This window comes from Pelecanus crispus, chromosome W (genome assembly GCF_030463565.1).
Source record: "Pelecanus crispus isolate bPelCri1 chromosome W, bPelCri1.pri, whole genome shotgun sequence".
Taxonomy (NCBI): Eukaryota; Metazoa; Chordata; class Aves; order Pelecaniformes; family Pelecanidae; genus Pelecanus; species Pelecanus crispus.
In genome coordinates this window covers 17,133,619-17,159,097 of record NC_134675.1, presented here as the reverse complement: position 1 = coordinate 17,159,097, position 25,479 = coordinate 17,133,619, and the positions used below count along the sequence as shown (strand labels likewise).

General features: G+C 45.2%; 1 protein-coding gene across 2 annotated transcripts in view; it reads right to left on the bottom strand.

Moving 5' to 3' along the window:
* Window positions 1-25,479, bottom strand: part of LOC142596463 (transcription factor RFX3-like) — a 107,193-nt gene that overhangs the window by 65,982 nt on the left and 15,732 nt on the right. For both annotated transcript variants that reach the window (XM_075725576.1, XM_075725577.1), the window contains exon 3: window positions 5,101-5,356. In XM_075725576.1, the coding sequence (XP_075581691.1) occupies window positions 5,101-5,356 (256 nt within the window). The remainder of the gene's footprint in view (window positions 1-5,100; window positions 5,357-25,479) is intronic.

Below are 25,479 nucleotides of genomic sequence, written 5' to 3'. Positions count from 1 at the left end.
TACTCTGCTCTCGTGAGACCCCACCTGGAGTACTGCGTCCAGCTCTGGGGACCCCAGCACAAAAAAGACATGAACCTGTTAGAGCGGGTCCAGAGGAGGGCCAATTATCAGAGGGCTGGAACGCCTCTCCTATGAGGAAAGGCTGAGACAGTTGGGGTGTTCAGCCTGGAGAAGAAAAGACTCCAGGATGTGGTGGTGCATCCCCCGCCTTTTGTCTCTCTTCAACTGCTTTACGACCTTAGGAATTCCAGACCAAGGCCTTCATGTAGTGAGTTGGTCAGTTAAGCACCCCTTAATTGTACCAGAAACTCCTACATGGCTGGAGCAGAGAGCAGTCCTGTCCTTATTAAAATCTCCCTATTATGGCTAATGAGGGGAGCAAGAACAAACAGCTACCCCTGACAGCCTTGAAACAGAGCGGTATCATCGTTACTGGAATTCCAGCAACTACCAACCCGAACTGTGGCTCGGATGGAAATTTACTGATGACTAAAGCCAATCATCTCATGATCCTATAAAACAGCAGTCCTAAGTGAGGCCCTTTGAGCTCTCCTGGACTGCCGCGGGCTGCACCAGCACCTCCCTCTGAGCAGAACTCCTCTCAGAGCTAGCAAACTCAAAGTTTGCAAAAATCAGAGGTCCATTGCCAAGGACTGACAGTGGAGCCTGGGCTGAAACCCTTCACTCCTTGAGGCTCAACCCTTGCCCATTGAAAAATGCCAAGACATTCGACGTATTTCACTGAACTCGAGGGGAATTTTTAACAGGTATACCATTTTCATATATGCATTTATGTTTGTGTGTATGCATGTGTGAATCAGTTTAAGTAGTCTGTAGATGTACGATTTAATTTCAAAGTGAGTCTTATACTGCTGCATTATCCTTATTCCTATAAACTGTTGACCAAGTCTGAGACTAAGATTGGACCTAGCCACACCTAGACTCCTCTCTGAGAAGGAGTTTAGAAAGCAAGGGGGTCTATTCTGAACCTTGTGACTCAACGGGAGGGTCCTCCTTATCCCCTGCATACGCAATCTCTCTGTGAATCATTCCACCTCAGTTTAACTTAGTTGTCCTTTATGCACTTCCATGTAGTAATAGAGTGAACCTTGCCATCTTCGAATCTGTAACTAAGTCACTGTCTTGATCAATTTTGTCTAATCACTTTGTTAATCACTGATGACTGAGTGCTATTAAAATATTACAATCAAATCCTGCGATTTGCTACGAGTAAATTCTAAACTGCTACTGAATCGGGCTGTGTAAAGCCACTCATTCACAATAAATTAGCATAACCGGCAGGTTTCACAAACCTGCATTCGTGACATGGGGAAACCTTATTGCGGCCTTTCAGTACTTAAAGGGAGCTTATAAGAAAGACAGAGAGAGTTTTTACCAGGGTCTGTAGTGACAGGACAAGGGACAACTGTTTTAAACTGAAGGAGGGTAGATTTGGATTGGACATAAGGAAGAAATTCTTTATGATGAGGGTGGTGAGACATTGGAACAGGTTGCCCAGAGAAGTCGTGGATGTCCCATCCCTGGAAGTGTTCAAGGTCAGGATGGATGGGGCTTTGAGCAACCTGATCTAGTGAAAGATGTCCCTGCCCAGGGCAGGAGTGTTGGACTAGATGATCTTTCAAGGTCCATTCCAACTGAAACCATTCTATGATTCTATAAAATAATAATAATAAAAGTATTTTTGTAGATTGCTGCTTAATAATTTATCAACAAGAAATGCACTTTAATGTATTCTAATGCCTCATTTATGTTAACTATACACTATATATAATGCCTTAAAAATGGAAGGAAAACTAATGGTAGAAACACAATTTTGGAATTGTAATTTAATTAATCTGTATTCCTTAAAAACTAGATATAGCAAAATAAAAATAATTCAGAACATCCTAATGAAATGTTTTTCTTTAACACATAAAGCAAGTGCAGATAGTGAAAGGTATATACCTTAAATTTTGTTTGCATAAGACATTATTTTAAGATTGAGCACAAAATGGACTTTACTTATGTGTTAGTGTGAGCAAAAAGTTAGTAAGTGCTCTGTTGAATTTCAGAGTATGTATTAGGATACAATTCCTTGTAAACATCGAAATTTTGGAAAATTGAATTCTAGCTTCTAATTTTTGCTGAAAAAAATTAATCATCTTTTCATTTGCAAAAATTGATATGGAGTTTTGATACCATTCAAATGATTTTAGGATATAAAACTTCAGTCTACTGCTCTTTCCTGGATTGCTTGAAATTTGCTTGTGTTTGATGACTGCATGTCATCTACACTTTGATACTACACTGAATTAATTGTTTCCACTTACTGAATTCTATTATCTATTTATAATACTAAACGTACGACATGATATTTTGCTTGAGAACAAAAGGTTGTCATCTGCAGATGATATGTTCTGATTCAATTGAGAAGAAAGTTTATAATGTCTAAAGGGTTTTATAAAGCAAGCCGTAAAAACTAACATGACACAGGAATATTTTTGCCATTTAAATATTTTAAAGAAACATTACTTTTCAAATTTACATCACTTCAGAAGATTCATTTCTTTTGCTTAGATAAAGCCACTGTGCTGGTTTTGGCTGGGATAGAGTTAATTTTCTTCATAGTAGCTAGTATGGGGCTATGTTTTGGATTTGTGACCAAAACAGTGTTGATAACACAGGGATGTTTTCGTTACTGCTGAGCAGTGCTTACAAAGATTCAAGGCATTTTCTGCTTCTCACACCACCCCAGCAGCGAGTAGGCTGGGGTGCACAAGACGTTGGGAGGGGACACAGCCCCAAATGACCAAAGGGATATTCCGTACCATATGATGTCATACTCAGCAATAAAAACTGGGGGAAGAAGGAGGAAGGGGGGGGACATTCACAGTGATGGCCTTTGTCTTCCCAAGTAACTGTTACGCGCGATGGAGCCCTGCTTTCCTGGAGATGGCCCTAAACACCTGCCTGCCAATGGGAAGTAGTGAAGGAATTCCTTGTTTCGCTTTGCTTGTGTGCGCAGTTTTTGCTTTACTTATTAAGCTGTCTTTATCTCAACCCACGAGTTTTCTCACTTTTACCCTTCCGATTCTCTCCCCCATCCCACTGGAGGGGGAGTGAGCAAGCGGCTGCGTGGTGCTTAGTTGCCAGCTGGGGTTAAACCGCGACAGTCCTTTTTGGCGCCCAACGCGGGGCTTGAAGGGTTCGAGATAACAACAGATTTGATTGGAATGTGCTAGATCGAATTTATAGCTGTTATTGCTGTTTAGCTATTAATTGACAGGCTCCTGTGCTTGCCATGGGGCTTGCGTGCCTCACTGTATATTAGAGTCTAGTGCTCGTTAGTGGCTGCTTTTTGCTTTTGCTGTAGTGCTGTACTGCTTATCATCTTACTCCACTGTGCCTGGGAACATTTTGATAACAGCAATGGCCATGCGCCTGGACTGGCAGATGGCCAGGACATCACTGCTGTTTCTGTGCTGCTGTACTGGAGAGGCTGGAACTCCAATGAGAACTCGAGTCGAAGAGACTGTGACCTGTGGATGAGTCCACGTGGGAGCAGGTCACCCCGAAGCGTCTGTGGCCGTGGATAAGTCCATGCCAGAGCAGATACATCTCGAAGCATCTGTGGCCATGGTTATGTCTGTGCTGCAGCAGGTATACCTCTGAAGGGATTGTGGCCCAAGGATAAGTCCACACTGGAGAAGTTACACCTTGAAGCACTTGTGGCTGTGGTTATGTCCATGCTGCAGCAGGTACACCCTGAAGCATCAGTGGCTGTGCATAAGGTCATGCTGGAGCATCTCAAAGCGTGTGACCATGGATAAGCCCATGACAGAGCAGATACATCCCTGGAGGGACTGCAGCCATGGGTAAGGCCATGTTGGAGCAGGTTTACTCCTGAAGGGACTGTGGCTGTGGGTAAGGCCACGCTGGAGCAGGTGCACCTCAAAGAGACTGTGGCTCTGGATAAGTCTATGCCACAGCAGGTATACCCCTGGAGAGACTGTGGCTCACAGATAGGGTTCCACATTGAAGCAGGTACACCCCTAAGGGACTGCAGTCTGTGGATAAGTCCAAGCCAGAGCAGGGGCAAGGGGAGGAGTTCATTGCAATGTTAAACCCTATGATCTGGTCCAAAGGCACCAGGGGTGGAGATTGTAATGGAAATACCTTTAAATTGTTGTAACTCATTATTTGAGTTGCATGTCATGGGAATTACTATAGCAGGAGCCACCTGAACCAATGGAGGACAAGTCTTACAAGAAGCAGTGCAAGTGCAGCAGTGACCCGACCTGAGCTGGCTTTGGTGCCCAATAACTCCATGCAACACACGACCTCTCCTGTCCTATATCCATACCGTATGACATCATACTCAGCAATAAAACTAGGGGGGAGGTTGGCAGGGTGGCCACTGCTCAGGGACTGGCTGAGCATCAGTTGGCTGGTGGTGACCATTTGTTTTCATTTGCATCAGTTGTCTTTGTTGGGTTTTATTTTTCTCTCTCTTTGTTATTTTTTCCTTTTCCTTACAATTTTTATAATAATAATAATAATAATAACAACAACAACAACAACAACAACTATTATTATTATTACTACTACTACTACTATTTTACTTGATTTTATTTCAATTATTAAGCTGTTCTTATCTCAACCTATGAGTTTTCTCATTTTTACTCTTCTAATTCTCACAGATAGGGTTCCACATTGAAGCAGGTACACCCCTAAGGGACTGCAGTCTGTGGATAAGTCCAAGCCAGAGCAGGGGCAAGGGGAGGAGTTCATTGCAATGTTAAACCCTATGATCCCTATGACCCTATTGAACCCCCCATCCCAGCGGGGGCGGGAGTGAGTGAGCAGTTGCGGTTGCGTGGTGCTTAGTTGCTGGCTGGGGTTAAACCACGACAGCACTCACTTAATACTATTCACATGCACAAAGTTAAACTAAATGTAAATATTTGCAAGACAATGCCATGTATTACTAATTCTGCTGACATAATATGCTTTTTGCTACAGAACCATGCCAGCACGCAGGAACATCACAATGACTATGAAACTATCCCCAAACATTTAACATAGTTCTGAAGTACTTACTGTAGCTGGGGAGGCCCGCGTTGTATGAGTCACTGAATGACCAGAATTTTCCATTGAATTGCCAATCAGATAGGTCCCTCCTGAGCTGCTAATGAGCTGTCCTCCTGCAACACCCATCTGAATCCCTCCGGTGCCCACCATACTATGAGAGGAGACCACTGTTGTTGCCTGTGCAGAACTTCCTTGAGTATCGAAGTAATTTCCCCCAGTGTTTTGGTTATACATCTGGGTTTCCGTGTAAGGATAAGTTGTTCGACTTCAGGAAAAGAAAACAAAAGAAGTAGTAGTTATTTATTTGGATTGCTTAAGTGAGGGAAACATCATTGTAAAAAAGAGTGTACAGTTGCTGTAAACAAGCTAAATAGGATTGGCAAACAACCCTTGCCTCCACACAAAATAACATTTCATTATGTCAAAGTACTGAGTAATTAACTTGGACTCACTGTTAAAATAAGTATTCATTAAACTTCATGGAAAATGTTTTCAGTCCCATATGAAGAGGGGTGGAGAAAAGCATGACAAGAATTGAAGAGATGAGAGGAAGATCTCATTCAAGTATTAATACATTATATAGTAATTTATAAAACTGTTGTAACTTTTAAATCCTACAGTCAAAGCTGGATTTTTATTTAGATGCCATTTATTTTGTATACTGTGTGTGTTACAAAACTGTAAACATGACCAAAAAAATGTTAGCCAAGATGGTCCTATATACAAGAGCCCTATAAATGTTTTGTATTGATTTTAAATTCACTGAAACTCTCTGGCTGAAGCTTGAAATTCTGAGCTCATTTGTATTTTAAGACATGCAGTTAGTTCAGCAGAGTGAAATTTTAAATTGGACAACAATATGTATAGTGTTATGATGAAAAAGTAATAAAACAAACAGAATTACAATTTGTGGAGGGATTTGTGAAGGGATTAAAAAAGTCAAAGGAACAGCAGTAATTTAACTCAATTCTTTCCAACTATTAAACATTTGGGCCTCTTTAACCAGTTAATCTTAAACTTTTCGCTTAACTCATGAACCTTATGTCATTCTTCACTTCATGTTCATAATGACTTGGATCATTACCCGTTAATGGGTTATAATCTTTTATTAGCTATTGAACATAGAGGATATTTGCTCCTGTGTACTAACTTGGACTTTCAAAGTGATATAGATCAAAATACACAAGTAAATAACACTCATTAGCTTTTCTAAAATGAAGAATCTGGATTTTGCAGGAATTACAAAATTTTAGCCAACATTTCAAGACCAACAAGCTTTATGCCATGGCATGTGTTACAATAAAATAGTCAAATGATAAAAATTAGTTTGTTTATTTACCCAGATGATAATTTTGACATTTAATCATAAAATCCTATAATACTTGCTAAAATCAACTGGCACCAACATTTTGAACCCATAACAACAACCAAGTCAGAACTTCTGTGGTATTAACTATGGCCATCATGGATTCTCCCTTGTTCTTCAGAGACAGAAAAAAACTCTAAAACTTAATTTTGATATCCTAAAAGCTTTTTAAGTTATGTACTATATTACTTATTTTCGCAGTTACTTAAGCTAATTTTTTTGTTTGTTTTATTCTTGGTATTTCAAAAGCTTTAAGAGCAGCTGTGAGAAATTCACAGTTAATCTAGAGGGACTACAGTGCAGTCTAATGAAAATAAAACAATTTTAAAAAAGGGGAGGGGAGGGAAGAGGAGAAAGGCTGTACAGTCATCTAGTAGTACCTTCTTTTCAGAGCTAGAATCAAACCATCTTTTACATTGCAATAACATGTGTGCAGGCAAGATGGTTTGGAGAAATCTCCTTGGGTATACCTGATTGATTTTATTAAACTGGGGCATCACTAAATGCCTCCAATGGATGGTAAGTCAAGCACCTGATACCAGACCAGATGTTCTTAGAACCAGGCAATTTAATAAACAGCCCTATTTAATAGAGGGTACTTAAGGAGAACATGATGATGGAAACTTAGGGGAAATAGTTCAACAACTGTCTGCCAGGGGGGTGGAACACTGGAATTTCCCCCAAAAGGGGAAAGAAAAAAAATAGATATTAGTAAGATAAGGAAAAGAACAAAGGCATGAGATCATTGTTGACAGTAAAAATAGCCCTGGCCAGAGGAAATGGTACAAATGATTTCTGCAAGACAAATCTCACTTGAAGAGGTAGAGTCCAAGAGGTGGGTCTTAGAAGCCCAAAAGATTGATGTAAATCCTAGAGAATGCCCTCATTTATTCAGTTCATTTCTCCCTCTCTTTAATACGCTACAACTAACAATACTAAAAAGATTACTCTGTCCAACTGACAGTGAGTGCAGACTCTACTTAGATTCCTAACTCTTCCAAAAATAGTTTTAAGTTTTATTTATGTTTCCAGCTCTCATGATTTATACTTCCAAAGACATTTGCATTTCATAAAATAGATGAGATGCCAAATTATCCTTTGTCTGAGGATGATATGCAGGAAAGATGAAATCTTAGAACTTAATAACTCTTTTTAAAAAATTTTCTCCACATAAAATCTTACCTAACTAAAACTTTGCTAATTTGTTTAATGGAAAATTGAAATGGTATAACTTTTGAGAATTAAAACAGTATAATTACAACCCTCAGTTTGAGAAGAGCAGATTCTGGCCTGTTCAGGGCCCTGCTTGGCAGGATGCATGGGAAACTGCCCTGGAGGGAAAAGGGGCCCAGGACAGCTAGCTGATCTTCAAGGACAGCCTCCTCAGAAAACAAGAATGGTCCAATCCAATGAGTAGAAAGGCAAGCATAGAATGAGCAGAAAGGCAAGCATATAATTATAGAATCATAGAACAACCTAAGTTGGAAGGGACCTCAAAAGATCATCTGGTCCAACAGATCATGGGAAAGGGAGTCTAGATGATCTAGCACCCTGTCCAATCACATCTGGAAAACCTCCAGCAATGGGGATTCTACCATGTCCCTGGGGAGGTTGTTCCAGTGATTGATTGTTCTCACTGTAAAAAAATTTCTTTCTTCTGCAAAGATAAAACTTCTCCTGCTGCAACTTGTACTCGTTGCTTCTTGTCTTCTCCATGTAGCTCCTTGTGAAGAGAGAGCCTCCATCCTCTTCATAGCTGTCCTTTAAGTACTGGAATACTGTGATGAGGTTCCCCTTGAGCCTTCTTTTCTCCGGGGAGAAAAGATCTAACCCCTTCAGTCTTTCCTCATAGGGCACGTTCTCCAGCCCTTTGATCATCTTTGTGGCCCTCCTTCAGACCCTCTCCAGCCTGTGTGTGTCTTTCTTCAATTGTGGAGACCAAAACTGGAAACAGTACTGCAGGTGCGGCCTGACAAGGGCTGAGTAGAGTGAGATGATCATATCTCTATCTCTGGTAGTAATGCCCCTGCGGATACAGCCCAGGACCTGATTTGCCTTTGTTGCTGCAGCGGTGCACTGCTGACTCATGTAGAGCTTGTTCTCCACCAGCACCCCTAGGTCCCTTTCAGCAAGGCTGCTCCCCAGCCACACAGATCCTAGCCTGTACTGGGCTCTTTGGTTATGTTGTCCTAGGTGCAGAAATTTGCAAGTCTTTTAAATTTCAAACTGGCAATCTCTCTTTCCACACCTCTCGAGTGGATGGACCTCAGGGCAGGGACTGGGTGAGCAAAGTCCCTCCCACTGTAAGAGAAGATCAGGTTCAAGACCACCTGAGGAACCTGAACATACATAAGTCTATGGGACCCAACGAGATGCATCCGAGAGTCCTGAGGGAACTGGCTGATGTAGTTACCAAGCCATTCTCCATGATATTTGAAAAGTCATGGCAGTCAGAAGTCCCCGGTGACTGGAAAAAGGGAAATCCTGGAAGATATGTCGAGGCATACAGATGACAGGGAGGTGATTAGAGACAGCCAACATGGCTTCTCAGACTGGGCACGGAGCTCCAGTTCCTCCTGTTTGTTGCCCAGACTACATGCATTGGTATACATGCAACTTGAGGTGGCTGAACTTGGGGTTCTTGCCTTTGGAAAGGACTGGGGAGCATTCCTCACTACTCTGGTAGGTGTGCTCATCTACCCTGTTGCTTATGGATGATATACGGGTGTCACAGCTGTGGACTCTACCCCCCCAAGTTCGTTACTTTAAAGCACGATTCATGAAGTCAGTCAATATGCTGGTGAAAATTCTCCTGCCTCTTCTAGATCAGTGGATTCTATCTCTTCCCAATAGGCTGTATTCATTGAAGAACGTCCCGTGACCACAGAAACCAAAGCCCTGGTGACGGCACCAGCCATGAAGCCAGGTATTGATATGCATGATGCATTGACTTCTGCCTGCACTCCTATCCCTGATTCGCAAGACAGAGGAGAAGATCACTTGGGCCCCTGTCCCTTTCACTTGGGCCCCCAGGGCTCTCAAGTCCTCCTTGATCTTGCCCAGGTTATGCTTCACCATGTCATTGGTGCCCATATGGAAAAGAAGTAGGGGATAGTAGTCTGCACTTTTTACCAGTTGTGGCAGTCTCTCTGTGACATCCTGGATCTTGGCTACTGGCAAGCAGCAAACTTCCCTTGGCTGTATATCAGGCCAGCAGATGGGTGCCTCGGTGCCTCTCGCCCACTGCTAGCACTTGCCACTTTCTTTTGCAGCTTTTAGTATGTGTTGCTGGTGCGGTTTCTCCCTGTGAATCTTGCTCATTGGTTTTGTCCACTGCCAAGACTTCATATGTGTTGCTGGTTGGTACACACAAGGAAGGGGAGTGAAGCAATATCCTGTTCCCATGGGTCACCAGAGACCATGGTGCCTCCTTCTCCAAAGTGCTGTCTGGTCGCTGCTGAAGATCTTTGTCTGGTAGTCCTTGGAGGACAGTGCCATGAAGCCCTAATATTTCTTCTTCCAAAGTCTCAAATAATACTCTATTTCTTGTTCCCCCTCCCTAAAACAGCATAACCTGCTGACTTCCTCCTGCAGCTCCTCCACCCGCTGCCTGAGTGACTCCACCAGAGCACACCTAGCACAGGTGGAGCTTCCACCCTCCTCCACCCAGGAGTGTGGGGTACAGTCTTTGCATACCTCCACCTGGACAGCAGCTTCCCTGATAGGAAGCTCTGTCTGGGTGGCTGCCTCCACTCGTCCCAGGCTAGCCTGGCTAGGTAGCTGGTTCCTGGCTGCTGCAGAGCGCAGCCCTCGCCTGGTCTCTACCACCAGGCTTCCGACGATCCCAAAGCACTGCCTAATAAGCCCTTCTAATTCCTTGGAGACCTCAAGCTGCTGGGTAGGCTTGCACAGCCAACAGCTAGCTGGGGTACCATCGAGGCTGCAGCATAAGACTGTGGGCGAGCAGAGCGGGCAGCAGTCCGACAACTTGGTAGGATGTGCCGCCCTTCTCGCGCACCCTTCTGCTCGAACTGCCGTGCAAATTGCTGTGCCATTCCTCTCAGGCACCGTACCCTACAGCACCATACCCTGGTCACTGGCACTCCCTAGGGGCCAGTTATATGTGGCTTCCCACGGTTTGAAATGGCTGCAGCAACAGCTGGGACCACCCAACTCTCACCCGCCCCTCTTGCGAGACCTGTCGCCTGCTGGCCAGTCCCTCCACACACACAGCCCAAGGGTGTCGGGGGCCCAGAAACCCCCTCAAACACCCTCCAGGACCTCACAAGCCTCACACTCTTCTCAGCACGCAGCAAATACTGCTGCTGCCACTGCTGCTGCTGGCATTGGCTTTCCCGTGGTTTGAACTGGCTGGGGAACAGCCAGCACCACCCAAGCAAATGGAGCTCCTGACTGAAATCAAACACAAAAAGGAAGTACACAGAAGGTGGAAGCAGGGAGAGACTACTTGGGACAAACACAAAGATATGGCCCATGCATATAGGAAGGGAGCTCTGGAGATTGTCTAGTCCACGCCCCCCACTCCCCCCCAGCTCAAAGCGGGTAGAAGAATATCTGCGCTGGTTTTATGCTTTTTTAGGCAATAGTGGATGTTCTTGTGAATCTTCAAGATTTCTTAGTGAGAGGCACTGAAGCATCCATTTGCCATCCAGACAAATGAGCCAGGGGCTGCTGATGCATTAAGAATCAACATGGAAACACCTGTGAAATGCCTCAAAGGAATTAGGCTGTGTTCCTCTAAAAATGCGCCAAGGTCGATAGGCCCACTTAAAGTGCCTCTATAGCAATGCACACAGCATGGGTAACAAACAGGAAAGATGGAAGCCACTGTGCACCTGGAAAGCTACGATTTAATCGCTATCACTGAAACTTGGTGGGACGAGTCGCACGACTGGAGCGCTGCAATCGATGCCTATAAACTGTTGAGAAAGCACAGGCAAGGAAGGAGGGGGGGGGGGGTTGCCCTCTGTAAAAAAATGGATTGACTGCACAGAGCTGTCTTTGAAAAACAGCGATGAACAGGTTGAGAGCTTATGGGTAAAAATGAGGGAAAAGCTAACAAAGGAAACCTCATGGTTGGTGTTTACTACAGGCTACCTGATCAAGGGGAGGATGTCGATGAAGCATTCTTACTCCAACTACAGGAAGCATCACGCTCGCAGGCCCTGATTCTCCTGGGGGACTTCAATCACCCTCACACTGGCAATCTCTCTTCTCACATCTCTCAAGCCCCTGAACCTCAAGGCAGGGACTGGGGGGATGAAGTCCCACCCATCGTAGGAGAAGATCAGGTTCGAGACCACCTGAGGAACCTGAGCATACGCAAGTCCTTGGGACCCGACGAGATGCGTTCCAGGGTCCCGAGGGAACTGGCTGACGTAGTAGCCAAGTCACTCTCCATCATATTTGAGAAGTCATGGCAGTCAGACTACGTCCCCGGTGACTGGAAAAAGGGAAACGTTGCACCCATTTTTAAAAAGGGTAGAAAGGAAGACCCTGGGAACTACATACCAGTCAGCCTCACCTCCGTGCCCGGTAGGATCATGGAGCAGATCCTCCTGGAAGATATGTCGAGGCATATGGAAGACAGGGAGGCGATTAGAGACAGCCAACACGGCTTCACCAAGGGCAGATCGTGCCTGACTAACCTAGTGGCCTTCTACAATGGAGTGACTGCATCGGTGCACAAGGGAAGAGCTACGGATGTCATCTACCTGGACTTCTGTAAGGCCTTTGATATGGTCCCCCACAACATTCTGGCCGCTAAATTGGAGAGATATGGGTTTGATGGACGGACTGTTAGATGGATAAGGAACTGGCTGGATGGCCACGTCCAAAGAGTTACAGTCAATGGCTCAATGTCCAAGTGGAAACCGGTAACGAGTGGTGTCCCCCAGGGGTCCGTATTGGGAGCAGTACTATTTAATATCGTCATCAGCAACACAGACAGTGGGACTGAGTGCACCCTCAGCAAGTTTGCAGATGACACCAAGCTGAGTGATACAGTTGATTCGCTAGAGGGAAGGGATGCCATCCAGAGGGACCTTGACAGGCTTGAGGAGTGGGCCCATGCAAACCTCATGAAGTTCAACAAGGCCAAGTGCAAGGTCCTGCACCTGGGTCGGGGCAACCCCCAGCATCAGTACAGACTGCGGATGAATGGATTGAGAGCAGCCCTGCGGAGAAGGACTTGGGGATACTGGGGGATGAAAAATTGGACATGAGCCGGCAACGTGCGCTCGCAGCCCAGAAAGCCAATCGCATCCTGGGCTGCATAAAAGGAAGCGTGACCAGCAGGTCAATCCTCCCCCTCTACTCTGCTCTCGTGAGACCCCACCTGGAGTACTGCGTCCAGCTCTGGGGCATCCAGTTCTGTTAGAGCGGGTCCAGAGGAGGGTCACAAGAATGATCAGAGGGCTGGAACGCCTCTCCTATGAGGAAAGGCAGACAGAGTTGGGGTTGTTCAGCCTGGAGAAGAGGAGGCTCCAGGGAACCCCTATTGCGACCTTTCAATATATAAAGGGGGCAGAGAGAAGACTTTTTACCGGGGCCTGTAGTGACAGGACAAGGGGCAACAGTTTTAAACTGAAAGAGGGTGGATTTAGATTTAGGGCTCAGGAGCATATCTGAAATGCTTGTACACCAACACACGCAGTATGAGAAACAAACAGGATGAACTGGAAGTGTTGGTTAGTTCCCAGAACTATGATATCATTGCTATTAGTGAGACTTGGTGGAATGAGTCCCACGATTGGAGTGCTGGGTTGGAGGGCTACAGGCTGTTCAGGAGGGATAGGCAGGGCGTGCGAGGTGGAGGTGTCGCACTATATGTAAGGAGAGGTTTGATTTTACAGTTAGCGGTGATGTGGTGGAGAGCCTCTGGGTGAGGATTAGGGGGATGGAAAACAGAGGAGATGTAGTGGGTGTCTACTACCAATCACCCAGCCAGGATGTTAGCACTGATGAGTTATTCTATAGGCAATTAGGAGAAATCTCTGGATCAGTAGCCCTTGTCCTTATGGGAGATTCCAACTTCCCAGGCATCAGCTGGGAATATCATACTGCTGTGACAAGCAGGTCTTGGAAATTACTGAAGTTTGTGGGAGATAACTTCTTGTCACAAGTACTCAGTGAGCCAACTAGGAAAGATGCCCTCCTAGGCTTGTTGTTTGCGAATAGAGAAGGATTCGTGGGAGATGTGATGGTAGGTGGCTGTCTTGGCCACAGTGATCATGAAATGGTTGAGTTTAAAATTTTCAGTGTAATGAGAAAAAAGGACAGCAGAGTTGCTACCCTGGACTTCAAGAGAGAAAACTTTAAGCTACTCAGGGAGCTACTTAGCAGATCCCCTGGGAATCTGCCTTTGAGGGCTTAGGAGTCCACGAGTGCTGGTCAGTCTTTAAGAACCACCTTTTAAAAGCACAGGAGCAGGCAATCCCATTGTGTCGCAAGTCAAGCAAGCGGGGCAGAAGACCAGCTTGGCTGAACAGGGAACTCCTCGTGGAGCTCAAGAGGAAAAAGAAATTGTATGATCTCTGGAAGCAAGGTCAGGCTTCGCAGGAAGATTACAGAGCTGTGTAATATATGCAGGGAGAAGGCACAAAAGGCCAAAGCTCAATTAGAGTTGAAACTGGCCAGTGTTGTGTCAGACGACAAGAAGGGCTTTTTTACGTACCTTAATAGCAAGAGGAGGTCTAAGGAAAACATTGGACTGACACTTGTTGAAGATGGTCACCTGACTAATAGGGCTGAAGAAAAAGCAGAGGCATTCGATGCTTTTTTTTGCCTCAGTCTTTAATAATACTGGTAGACCTTGGGCTGCCCGGTCCCCTGAGTCGGAGGGCCACAAGAGCGGGAACAGTGACTTTCCATTTGTGGACACTGAAATTGTAAGGGACCAGCTGTATCAGCTGAATGTTCACAAGTCCATGCGGCCTGATGGGATTCATCCCAGAGTACTGAAGGAACTAGAGGATGTTACGGCAGGACCCTTCTCGATCATCTACCTAAGGTCTTGGGAGTCTGGGGAGGTCCCTGCTGACTGGAAGCTAGTCAATGTTATTCCAATTTACAAGGAGGGTGTGAGGGAAGACCCAGGAAACTACAGACCTGTTAGTCTAACCTCAGTTCCTAGAAAAATTATGGAGAAGATCATACTGGGTACTACTGAAAGGCATTTAAAGAATAATGCAATCATCAGGCACAGTCAACATGGGTTCACAAAGGGAAAGTCCTGTCTAACTAATTTGAGATCCTTCTATGATAGGGTCACCCGCCTAGTGGATGAAGGGAAGGCAGTGGATGTAGTCTTTCTGGATTTTAGTGAGGCTTTTGATACTGCCCCTCACAGCATCCTTCTGGACAAGTTGTCCAACTGTGAGATGAGCAGGTACATGGTGTGCTGGGTAAAGAACTGCCTGAACGGCAGGGCTCAAAGGGTTGTAGTGAATGGGGCTACACCTGGCTGGCAGCCGGTCACCCGTGGTGTTCCTCGGGGTTCAATTCTAGGGCCAGTTCTGTTCAATATTTTTATCAATGATCTAGATTCAGGAGTTGAATGTACCATTAGCAAGATTGCTGATGATACCAAATTGGGAGGTGCTGTTGACTCTCTTGAGGGACAAGAGGCCTTGCAGAGGGATCTAGATAGATTGGAGCATTGGGCAATCATCAATGGCATGAAATTTAACAAGTCCAAGTGCCAGATTCTGCACCTGTGACAGAGTAACACTGGGCACAAGTATAAATTGGGAGAGGAGTGGCTGGAGAGCAGCCCTGCAGAAAGGGATCTGGGGGTGCTGGTTGACAGCAGGCTCAATAGGAGTCAGCAGTGTGCCCTGGCAGCCAAGAGGGCAAACCGCATCCTGGGGTGCATTAGGAGCAACCTGATCTAGTGAAAGGCGTCCCTGCCCATGGCAGGGGGGGTTGGACCTTTAAAGGTCCCTTCCAACCCAAATCGTATGATGATTCTGTGATGATGATCCAGAGAGCTATGGCCCCTCCAACTACTGATGTTAGGACCCTCGCTCACTCCCGTAGCTGACACCACAGGCCCCAGGGTGCCTACGCCCCCCAGTCTGACTCCAGTAGCTGGGCACCAAATTTCACTCACATGCACACAGGTCTCACCAGCAGCTGGCACCTGTTCCTGGCAGCACGCATACACAGGGGACAGAGAGTGAGATTAATCAGAGCGATAGTTAAGAAATGATTTTAAAAGAAAATATAAGAAAATAGGACAGACTGCAGCGATCAGGCACAGGGCTCAGCCAGACAAGCGTACTGACCGGCCCCATTTTACCTGTGACTGGCCCGTTTTATCCCCCTTTCTGTCTATCCCCCCTCTTTGTTTCTCCCTGCTTCCCCTTCCCCCTGCAAGTCCCTTCATCGGTTTGTATAGTTCTATCAATTCCCGCATCCCTCCCAGTTTGGTGTCTGGGATCACCCCTGGTTTAACATCTTATCAGTTGCAAAGTTCAGGTTGATCTTCCTGGAAGTGGTGCCTGTAGTTCAAATTCCTTCCTAAAACATTTATTGCATGTTTTGTATGTTGTGTTAAATATTTAAAAGAAATTTCCTATTTACAATCCAGTATAATCCTTGTAAATACTACGTTTTATATCCTTTGTGTGGACCAAACAATAATCACTTCATAAAGTTGGATTAATATTTTAAGACATAGAGCCTCAGCTATCCTTGTAGCTAGCAAAGCTATTTTTGATACTGTAAATGACACCTTCTGCCATGGTGACCTCAAGTGTAATCACAGAACCATAGAATAGTTGAGTAGTTGAGGTTGGAAGGGATCTCTGGAGACTGTCTAGTCCAAACCCCCTCCCAACCCCCGCTCAAAGCAGGATCAACCAGAACAATTGCTCAGGACATTGTCCAGTCAGGTCTTGAATATCTCCAAGGATGGATACTCCACAACCTCTCTGGGCAAACTGGTCCAGTGTTTGACCACCCTTAGAGTAAAAAAGATTTTTCTTATTTTTAAATGGAAGTTCCTGTATTTCAGTTTGTGTGCATTGTCTCTCATCCTTTCACTGGGCACCACTGAGAAGAGTTTGGCTCCATCTTCTTTACTCCCCTCCCTCTACTGGGTATTTATATACACTGATAAGATCCCTCCTGAGCCTTCCGTTCTCCAGGCTAAACAATCCCAGCTCTCTCAGCATCTCCTCCTATGGGAGATGTTCCGATCCCTTCATCACTGCGGTGGCTCTTCGCTGAACTTGCTACAGTATGTCCATGTCTGTCTTGTACCAGGGAGCTCAGAACTGGACACAGTACTCCAGGTGTGGCCTCACCAGTGCTGAGTAGAGAGAAAGGATCACCTCCCTCAGCCTCCTGTCAACACTCTTCCTAATGCAACTCAGAATACCATTGGCCTCCTTTGCCGCAGGGGCACATTACTGGCTCACGTTCCGCTTGTTCTCCACCAGGACCCCCATGTCCTTCTCTGCAAAGCTGCTTCCCAGCCAGTCAGGCCCTAGCCTGTACTGGTGCATCGTGTTATTCCTTCCCCAGGGGCAGGACTTGGCATTTCCCTTTGTTGGAATGCATGAGGTTCCTGCCTGCCCATTTCTCCAAGACTGTCGAGGTCCCTCTGAATGGCACAACAGCCATCTGGTCTATCAACCGCTCCTCCCAATTCTGTATCATCTGCAAACTTGCTGAGGGTGCACTCTGTCACATCGTCCAGGTCATTAATGCAGTTGTTAAACAGTATTGGCCCAAGGATCAACCCCGGGGGACGCCACTAGAGGCTGGCCTCCAGCTAGACTTTATGCTTCTGATCACAACCATCTGGGCCTGGCAGTTCAGCCAGTTTTCAGTCCACCTCACTGTCCACCTATCTAACCTGTACTTTGTCAGCTTGTCTATGAGGATGTTATGGGAGACAGTGTCAAAAGCTTTGCTCAAGTCAAGATAAACAGCATCCGCTGCTCTCCCCTCGTCCACCAAGCTAGTTGACTCATTGTAGAAGGCTGGCAGCATAATTTTCCATTTGTAAATCCACGGTGACTACTCCAAATCACCCTGTGTCCTTTATGTGACACAAAATGGTTTCCATTATTATTTTCTCCATCACCTTTCCAGGGATCAAGGTGAAGCTGACCGGCTTGTAGTTCCCTGGATCCTCCTCTTTGCCCTTCTTGAAGACTGGAGTGTCATTTGCTTTCTTCCAGTCCTCAGGAACCTCCCATGATCACCATGACCGTTCAAAGATAATTGAGAGTGGCCTCACAATGACATCAGCCAGCTCCCGCAGCACTCATGGGTGCATCCCCTCTGGTCCCATGGACTTGTCTATGTCCAGTTAAGTGTTCTATAACTGGGTCCTCCTCTATCGAGGAGAATTTTTCCTTGCTGCAGACTTTCCCTCTGGTCTCAGAGGCCTGGGATTCCTGAAGGCAATCCTTACCAGTAAACACTGAGGTGAAGAAGGCATTCAGTACCTCGGCCTTTCCCATGTCCTTCTTCATCAGGCTCCCCGCCCCATTCGGCAGCAGGCCCACATTTTCTCTGGTATTCATTTTGCTGCTGATGTACCTGTAGAAACCCTTAATGTTGCCCTTCACATCCCTCGCCAGTCTCAACTCCAGGTGGGCTTTGGCTTTCCTAACCCGATCTCTGCACACTTGGACACTGTCTCTGCATTCCTCCTGGGTCACTTGCCCCTTTTTTCCAGTTCCTGTATGCTTCATGTTTGAGTTTAGTCAGGAGCTCCTTGTTCGTCCATGCAGACCTGTCACCTTTGCTTGATTTCCTGCTCATTGCAATGGACCATTCTTGAGCTTGGAGGAGGTGATCCTTGAATATCAACCAGCTTTCCTGGACCCCTTTGCTCTTCAGGTGTATAGCCCGTGAAATTCTTCCAAGGAGATCCCTGAAAAGGTCAAAGTCTGCTCTCTTCAAGTCTGGGGTAGTCATCCTGCCATTTGCCTTGTTCCCTCCTCTCAGGATTCTCAACTCCATCATCTCATGGTCAATGCAGCCCAGGCTGCCCCCCAACCTTCACACCGCCAACCAGTTTCTAAGAATTGTAAGAAAAGCTTCCTTGTTTGTAAGAATTGCATCCAGCAGAGCATCTCCCCTTCAGCCCTGTTTTGCTGATTACAAGCTCGCTCTCATTTCCATAACACCCTGCACCCTTTGCTTGCCAACCCATTCCACCACTCCCTCGCTTGGTTATGGGTCATCATCTCCCTCCCCTGTCATTTCTAGTTTAAAGCTCTCCTCACCAGGTTGGCCAGCCTGTTGGTAAAGATGTTTTTGCCCCACTTGGCCAGGTGGATCCCATCTCTCTCTAGCAGTCTTCAGTCCTTAAAGAAGGGTCCCCATGGTCATAAAATACAAATACCGATTGTCATCGCCAGCTGGGCAACCAACTGTTGATCCACAGGATCCTTCCATTCCTCCTCAAGCCCTTGCTTCTCACTGGAAAGATCAAGGAGAACACTACCTGGGCCCCCATGCCCTTGACCGTTGCCTCCAGATGCATGTAGTCACACTTGATAGGCCTCTGGCATTATAGAGATAATTGCTCTGATGGCTGGAGGTGGTGCCCTGTGACACATTAACACCATTGCTCAGGACATGGATGCTGTTCTCTGCAAAGTTTCTGGCCCCCTTCTGAGCAAAGTGCTGCATCTGTTGGCTGCCTCTGTTAGCTATGCTGTAAGAAGCAACTCAGGAAAATATTTGCAAGTACTGCTTTGTAGAAATACCCCATCATAGGCAGGTTTCTTTTTTTCTGGATAATCGGAAAGGTAACAACAGCAGCTGGCCAAAAAAAATGTCTTTCATCCTTTCACTGGGCACCACTGAGAAGAGTTTGGCTCCATCTTCTTTACTCCCCTCCCTCTACTGGGTATTTATATACACTGATAAGATCCCTCCTGAGCCTTCCGTTCTCCAGGCTAAACAATCCCAGCTCTCTCAGCATCTCCTCCTATGGGAGATGTTCCGATTTTTATGAGTTTCATCTTTTTTCTTTTCTTGATTTTCAGTATTGGGGGGGGGGGGGGGGGGGATAATCCACATAACCTACTCTGTCACATAACTTCCTAATAAATATTACCATAAAAGAAATTAACAGTGAGGAAAAACTTTTTGAAAAACAAGCTCTAAGTAAAATTTGGTCAGTTGAAATTTTTGTGAAAAATTTTTAGTGCCCACAAAACAAATGAAAAACTACTGTGTAGGAAAAAGCCAAATTTCTTTGTTTAAAAAGAAGTCAAACACTCTATACTTGAATCGGGAGTAAAGTTGATTGTTATCTAATTATTCTAGCAAAAGACCAGAGCCACTGTGTATTACTGGCAATAGATCCTTTCCCCTGAGAATGGCCTTTTTATCTCTTCACAAGTGACAGGATGGACAGTAACAAACTTGTTTGGGAGTTCCTATTCCAGGCAGAGAAGTTATGTTCAAGGTATTTTTCTCACTGTATTTCTCAATTTCAGCAATTACAAGTACCGGAAAGACTGCAAAATCTTGTTATTTGTGAGATTTGTGTAGGAGAGAGATTTCAGATGAGAACCCAAGATTTTTGAATGCTTATCCAAAAATAAATGTTCTCCTCGTAACTTTTTTTGCTATGTAACTTAATGTGTGTTTAGTAACACTTTACAAACCACCAGGATGAACTTAGGCCATTTATTTTGCACCAGATGGTTCTTAAGGCTCTGTGGAAGAGGTTTTTTGGCAAATTTGATGATAGCCAGATCAACTTGAAGAATGTTTGGAGCATGTAGGTGCTTAGGCTTTTGGTAATGGCTGGGTATGTTAACCACTATTTACAGGTGTCCTGGTTTTGGCTGGGATAGAGTTAATTTTCTTCCTAGTAGCTGGCATAGGGCTGTGTTTTGGATTTAGAATGAGAAGAATGTTGATAACACGCTGATGTTTTAGTTGTTGCTAAGGACTGCTTATGCCAGTCAAGGACTTTTCAGCTTCCCATGCTCTGCCAGGTGCACAAGAAACTGGGAGGGGGCACAGCCAGGATAGTTGATCCAAACTGACCAAAGGGCTATTCCATACCATATGACGTCATGCTCAGTATATAAACTGGGGGGGGGGGGGGGGGTTGGCCGGGGGCAGCGATCGCTGCTCGGGAACTGTCTGGGTATCGGTCGGCGGGTGGTGAGCAATTGCATTGTGCATCACTTGCTTTGTATATTGTTATTATTATTATCATTATTATATTGTTATTATTATCATTACTATTTTACTTTATTTCAATTATTAAACTGTTCTTATCTCAACCCAGGAGTGTTTCTCACTCTTACTCCTCCAATTCTCTCCCCCATCCCATCGGGGTCGGGGGAGCGAGCGAGCGGCTGCGTGGTGCTTAGTTGCTGGCTGGGGCTAAACCACGACACAGGGCAGAAGACAGCAAATTTTTCAAATTTTTTAAATTTAGTGTATCATTTTCAGAGCTCCTTAGAAATTTGTGATCACTCTATACATCACTGTCCTCTAATAATATAGTGTTTAGCTAGAAAGAGGGAATATTATTTCTTTAGAATTTAGAATTCCTCTTTCTTCATAGCTAAAGACTTTTTTTTTTTCAAATCAGGATGACACTGAGCTGTTTCTTTCCACACTTATTTTTTACAACAGATCATCCTGTAATACAGTGGGGTGAAAAAGATCTTACGTTAGGTGTTTTACATAGCATTTGTCCAGAAAAACAATAATAATTTCCTTAAATAACTAAATATCGTTGACACATTATTTATAGTATTCCTTATACTTTGACTTTTTCTTATTCTGCGGGTAATAAATTAACATGAGTGAATGCTTAGTTAATTGGGAAGTGCATACAAAAAATGTTTATGTAGAAGCATAAGTGGGTTAGATGATTGGCAGTGCAAAAGAGCGTTTGTTCTTTGCCTGGAAACCTCAAAAAAGGAAAAAAAAAAAAAAGACAAAAAAGCCTGTTCCATAGAGCTAGTACAGAAGTTTCATAAACCAAATTAAATTTCAGATGAACATCCACATTTGGGGGCAGTTACATAAACTAGTCATCACTACAAATTTGAAGAAAAGGATGCTGTGAAAAATAAAATATTTCTTTTTTTTTTAAGAAAATTGGCTAACTTTGCTAGTGGAAGTTCTTAATTACAAGATTCATTGATTACTCAAGTTGAAAAAGGGCATTTCTCATATTAGGTGACTTCCATTAACCATTAATTCTTTCTCTACCAAAAATGGTGTTTTGCCTCATAAACAAAATCCAGTCTTTACTTGGACTGTTTCTTCTTAGATGTAGTGAAAAAGAAAAAAAAATCACTTAAAGGTAATATGATTTCCCTTTTCTAGTTTTTTCTTCTTCATTATTGTAGCATCATTCATTCTCCACCACCAAGATTTCACAGCAGTAAGAGCAATCCTACCTTCTGTTAAACACATTCTTATATATTGCTTATTGATACTGTCTTTGAACACTGCACATTGCATTTTGTTTTTCAGAACTAAAATAAACAGCATGTTGGCAATGGTTCAGGGTACTTCGAGCTTACTTGAGGAAACTGCAGTATTGCAATAATTGCCATTTCCTACAGGGTTTTGCTCTTTAAAAGCAAAAGCTCTTAGGCAAAAATTGAAGGCGGAAAATTCATGATGGAAGTTTTCGGGATATAGGAAACAATTGTTGCAATTACTGATGCACCTGTAGGAATGCCAAAAAGAATTTTCACTGCTGATCATAAGTTTCTTGAAAGGGTCTTAGGTGAAGTGGTCAGTTCTGCTCGTTAAATCAGAAACTAAATAACTGTTACATAAAATAGAATCAAAGAATAATTCAGGTTGGAAGGGACCTCAGGAGGTCTCTAGTCCAACCTCCTGCTCAAAGCATGGTCAATGCTGAATTCAGACCAGTTTGCTCAAAGCCTTACCCAATCAGGTCTTGAAAACATCTAAGGACAGAAACTACACAAACCTCTCCGGGCAACCAGTTGCACTGCTTAACTGTCCTCCTGGGTTGCTTGTGCCCTGCTTTGTTGTTCCTCTAGCAGATACTGGGGTTGTTCAAGTCTCTCATGAGAACCAGAGCCTGTGAACATGAGGCTTATTCCAGTTGCCTGAAGACGACCTGTACTGGCTTTATGTGGCAAGGTTTTGGTAGAGGTGGGGGGGTGCAGGGATGGCTTCTGAGAGGAGACACCAGAAGCTGCCCCCATGTCAGACAGAGCCAGTTCCAGCTGGCTCCAAGATGGACCCGCTGCTGGCCAAAGTCTGAGCCAATCAGAGACATTTGTGTCACCTCTGTGATAACATATTTAAGAAAGGGTAAAAAACTGCTGTGCAACAACAGCTGGGAGAGAGGAGTGAGAATATGTGAGAGAAACAACTCTGCGGACACCAAGGTCAGCGAAGAAGGAGGGGGACGAGGTGCTCCAGGCGCCGGAGCAGAGATTCCCCTGCAGCCCCTGGTGAAGACCATGGTGAAGCACATTGTCACCCCACACGACAGCAGGTGGGTGTGCCCCGAAGGAAGCTGCAGCCCATGGAGAGCCCATGCTAGAGCAGGCTCCTGGCAGGAACAGTGGCCCTGTGGAGAAGAGCCCATGCTGGAGCAGGTTTTCTGGCAGGACCTGTGACCCAGTGGGGGACCCACGCTGGAACGGTCCGTTCCTTAAGGACCGCACCCCATGGAAAGGACCCATGCTGGAGCAGTTCTTGAAGAACTGCAGCCTGTGGGAAGGACTCACATTGGAGAAGGTCATGGAGGGCTGTATCCCGTGGGTGGGACCCCACGCTGGAGTAGGGGAAGAGTGTGAGGAGGAAGGAGAGGCAGAGACAAAGCGTTATGAACTGACCGCAACCCCCATTCCCCATCCCCCTGCACCGCTCAGGGGGAGGAGGAGGTAGAAGAGTCAGGAGTGAAGTTGAGCCCGGGAAGAAGGGAGGGGTGGGGGGAAGGTGTTTTTAGATTTGTTCCTATTCCTCATTATCCTACTCTGCTTAATTGGCAATAAATTACATTAATCTTTCCCAAGCTGAGTCTGTTTTGCTAGTGACGGTAATTGCTGAATGGTCTCCCTGTCCTTATTTCGACCCATGAGCTTTTCATTGCATTTTTCTCCCCCGTTCTGTTGAGAAGGGGGAATGATAGAGCAGCTTGGTGGGCACCTGGTGGCCAGCCAAGGTCAACCCACCACAAGACTTCATCATCTTCTTCCTGATCAAGCAGTCTGTATCAGATACCCACAACATCACCCACGTTGGTATGCCATCTAACCCGGACCCTTAAGCTCTCACCTGGCTTATCATCCATCCCTAGGCACAGCTCCATGCATTCCAGCTCCTCTTTCATATAGAGCGCCTTCTTGGCTTGCTTTCCCTAAGGAGTCTGTATCCATCCATTGCAGCACTCCAGTTGTATGAGCCATCCCACAATCTCTCTGTGATCCCTGAGACTGTAGCCCTGCAAATGCTCACAGACGTCTAATTCCTCCTATTTTTCCCCATGTTGCATGCATAAGTGTGCAGACACTTCAGAGAGACACCCAGTCGTACCAATTTCCCCAAAAGGGCGTGAAAGCTTTCCCATAATGCTGATCTCCTGACACTTCCTTAGTAATGTGCATATGCTTGACGTGGTCTGCTTTCAACCCGGTTTTGTTGATTATGAATGAGGTCCCTCCTGTTTACCCCACATCCTTTGCTTGCCCATCCAGTCTATGACTTCCTCACTTGACTGTTGGTCATCCCTTGTTGGATTACAGCACAAATCCAGACAGTGATGACCCTAAAAAGACTGTGATAGAGCAGTGCCCTATCGCTGGGAATAAGCTGAAATGAGCAATAGAAACCAGACCCCTCCAGCAGACCAGAAGGTGGTTTACAACAAAAGGGTACTGACTAAAAATTTTAACAGCCACCCCTATGGCTTTTGGTCATGGGCATGCGCTAGAAGCACCCCTTTTCTGCTATTCTGTCAGGGCCTAGCAACTACAGGAAAAGTTATTTTGTAAAAACTCTTTTGGAGAATGCCATTCAGAGAGATATCAACAGCCTGTAGAAATGAGCTGACAGGAACCTCATGTACTCCAAAAAGCAGGAGTGAGTGCCAAGTCATGCCCTGTGTCCAGTTTTGGGCTCCCCGGTACAAGAGAGACATGGACATACTGGAGCGAGTCCAGCAGAGGACCAGCAAAGATGGTCAGGGGGCTGAAGAACATGACATATGAGGAGAGGCTGAGAGAACTAGACCTGTTCAGCTTGGAGAAGAGAAGGTCCAGGGGATACCTTTTTGCTCTCTACAACTACCTGATGGAAGGATACAGAGAAGATGGAGCCAGACACTTCTCAGAGGTGCACAGCAATAGGACAGGAGGCAATGAACGCAAGTTGTAATATGGGAAGTTCTGATTAGATATTAGGAAAATACTTTTTTCCATGAGGGTGGTCAAATACAGGAACAGGTTGCCCAGAAAGGGTGTGGAACCTCTATCCTTGGAGGTGTACACAACTCAATAGGACAAGTCCCTGAGCAACCTGATCTAATTAGACCTGCTCTGAGCAGAGGGTTGGACTGGATCACCTCTGGAGGTCCCTTACAACCTAAATTTTTCTACGGTAAATTATCAACCATACTAAAATACAGTTTACTGGTGGATGAAATAGCACTACCAGTTATGTTGTGTCGGCCAGCTCCTCCTTCCATCTTCTTTTAAGGTACTATCTACAAATTGAATTGTTAGCATATACATCAGGAAAATCATATAGGCGGCATCCTCTGTATGGAGACAACTTTTCTGGGCTGTTTATCCAGTCAGTGTTTTTATTTTTGTTTTGTTTTTTAAAGTTCTTTTTCCCAGACAACCATGCATTTTGGCTCTGTTAGATTTGTATGTCTGCCACCATACTTTCTTCTTTCCACCCACTGTTTCTTGGCTCTTGCCTTTCCAGTCACTTCCACCAGCTCTTTATCTAAGACCAGAACCCTTTCCTGCTTACTGGATCACAGTCCCAGTCTTCTTAAC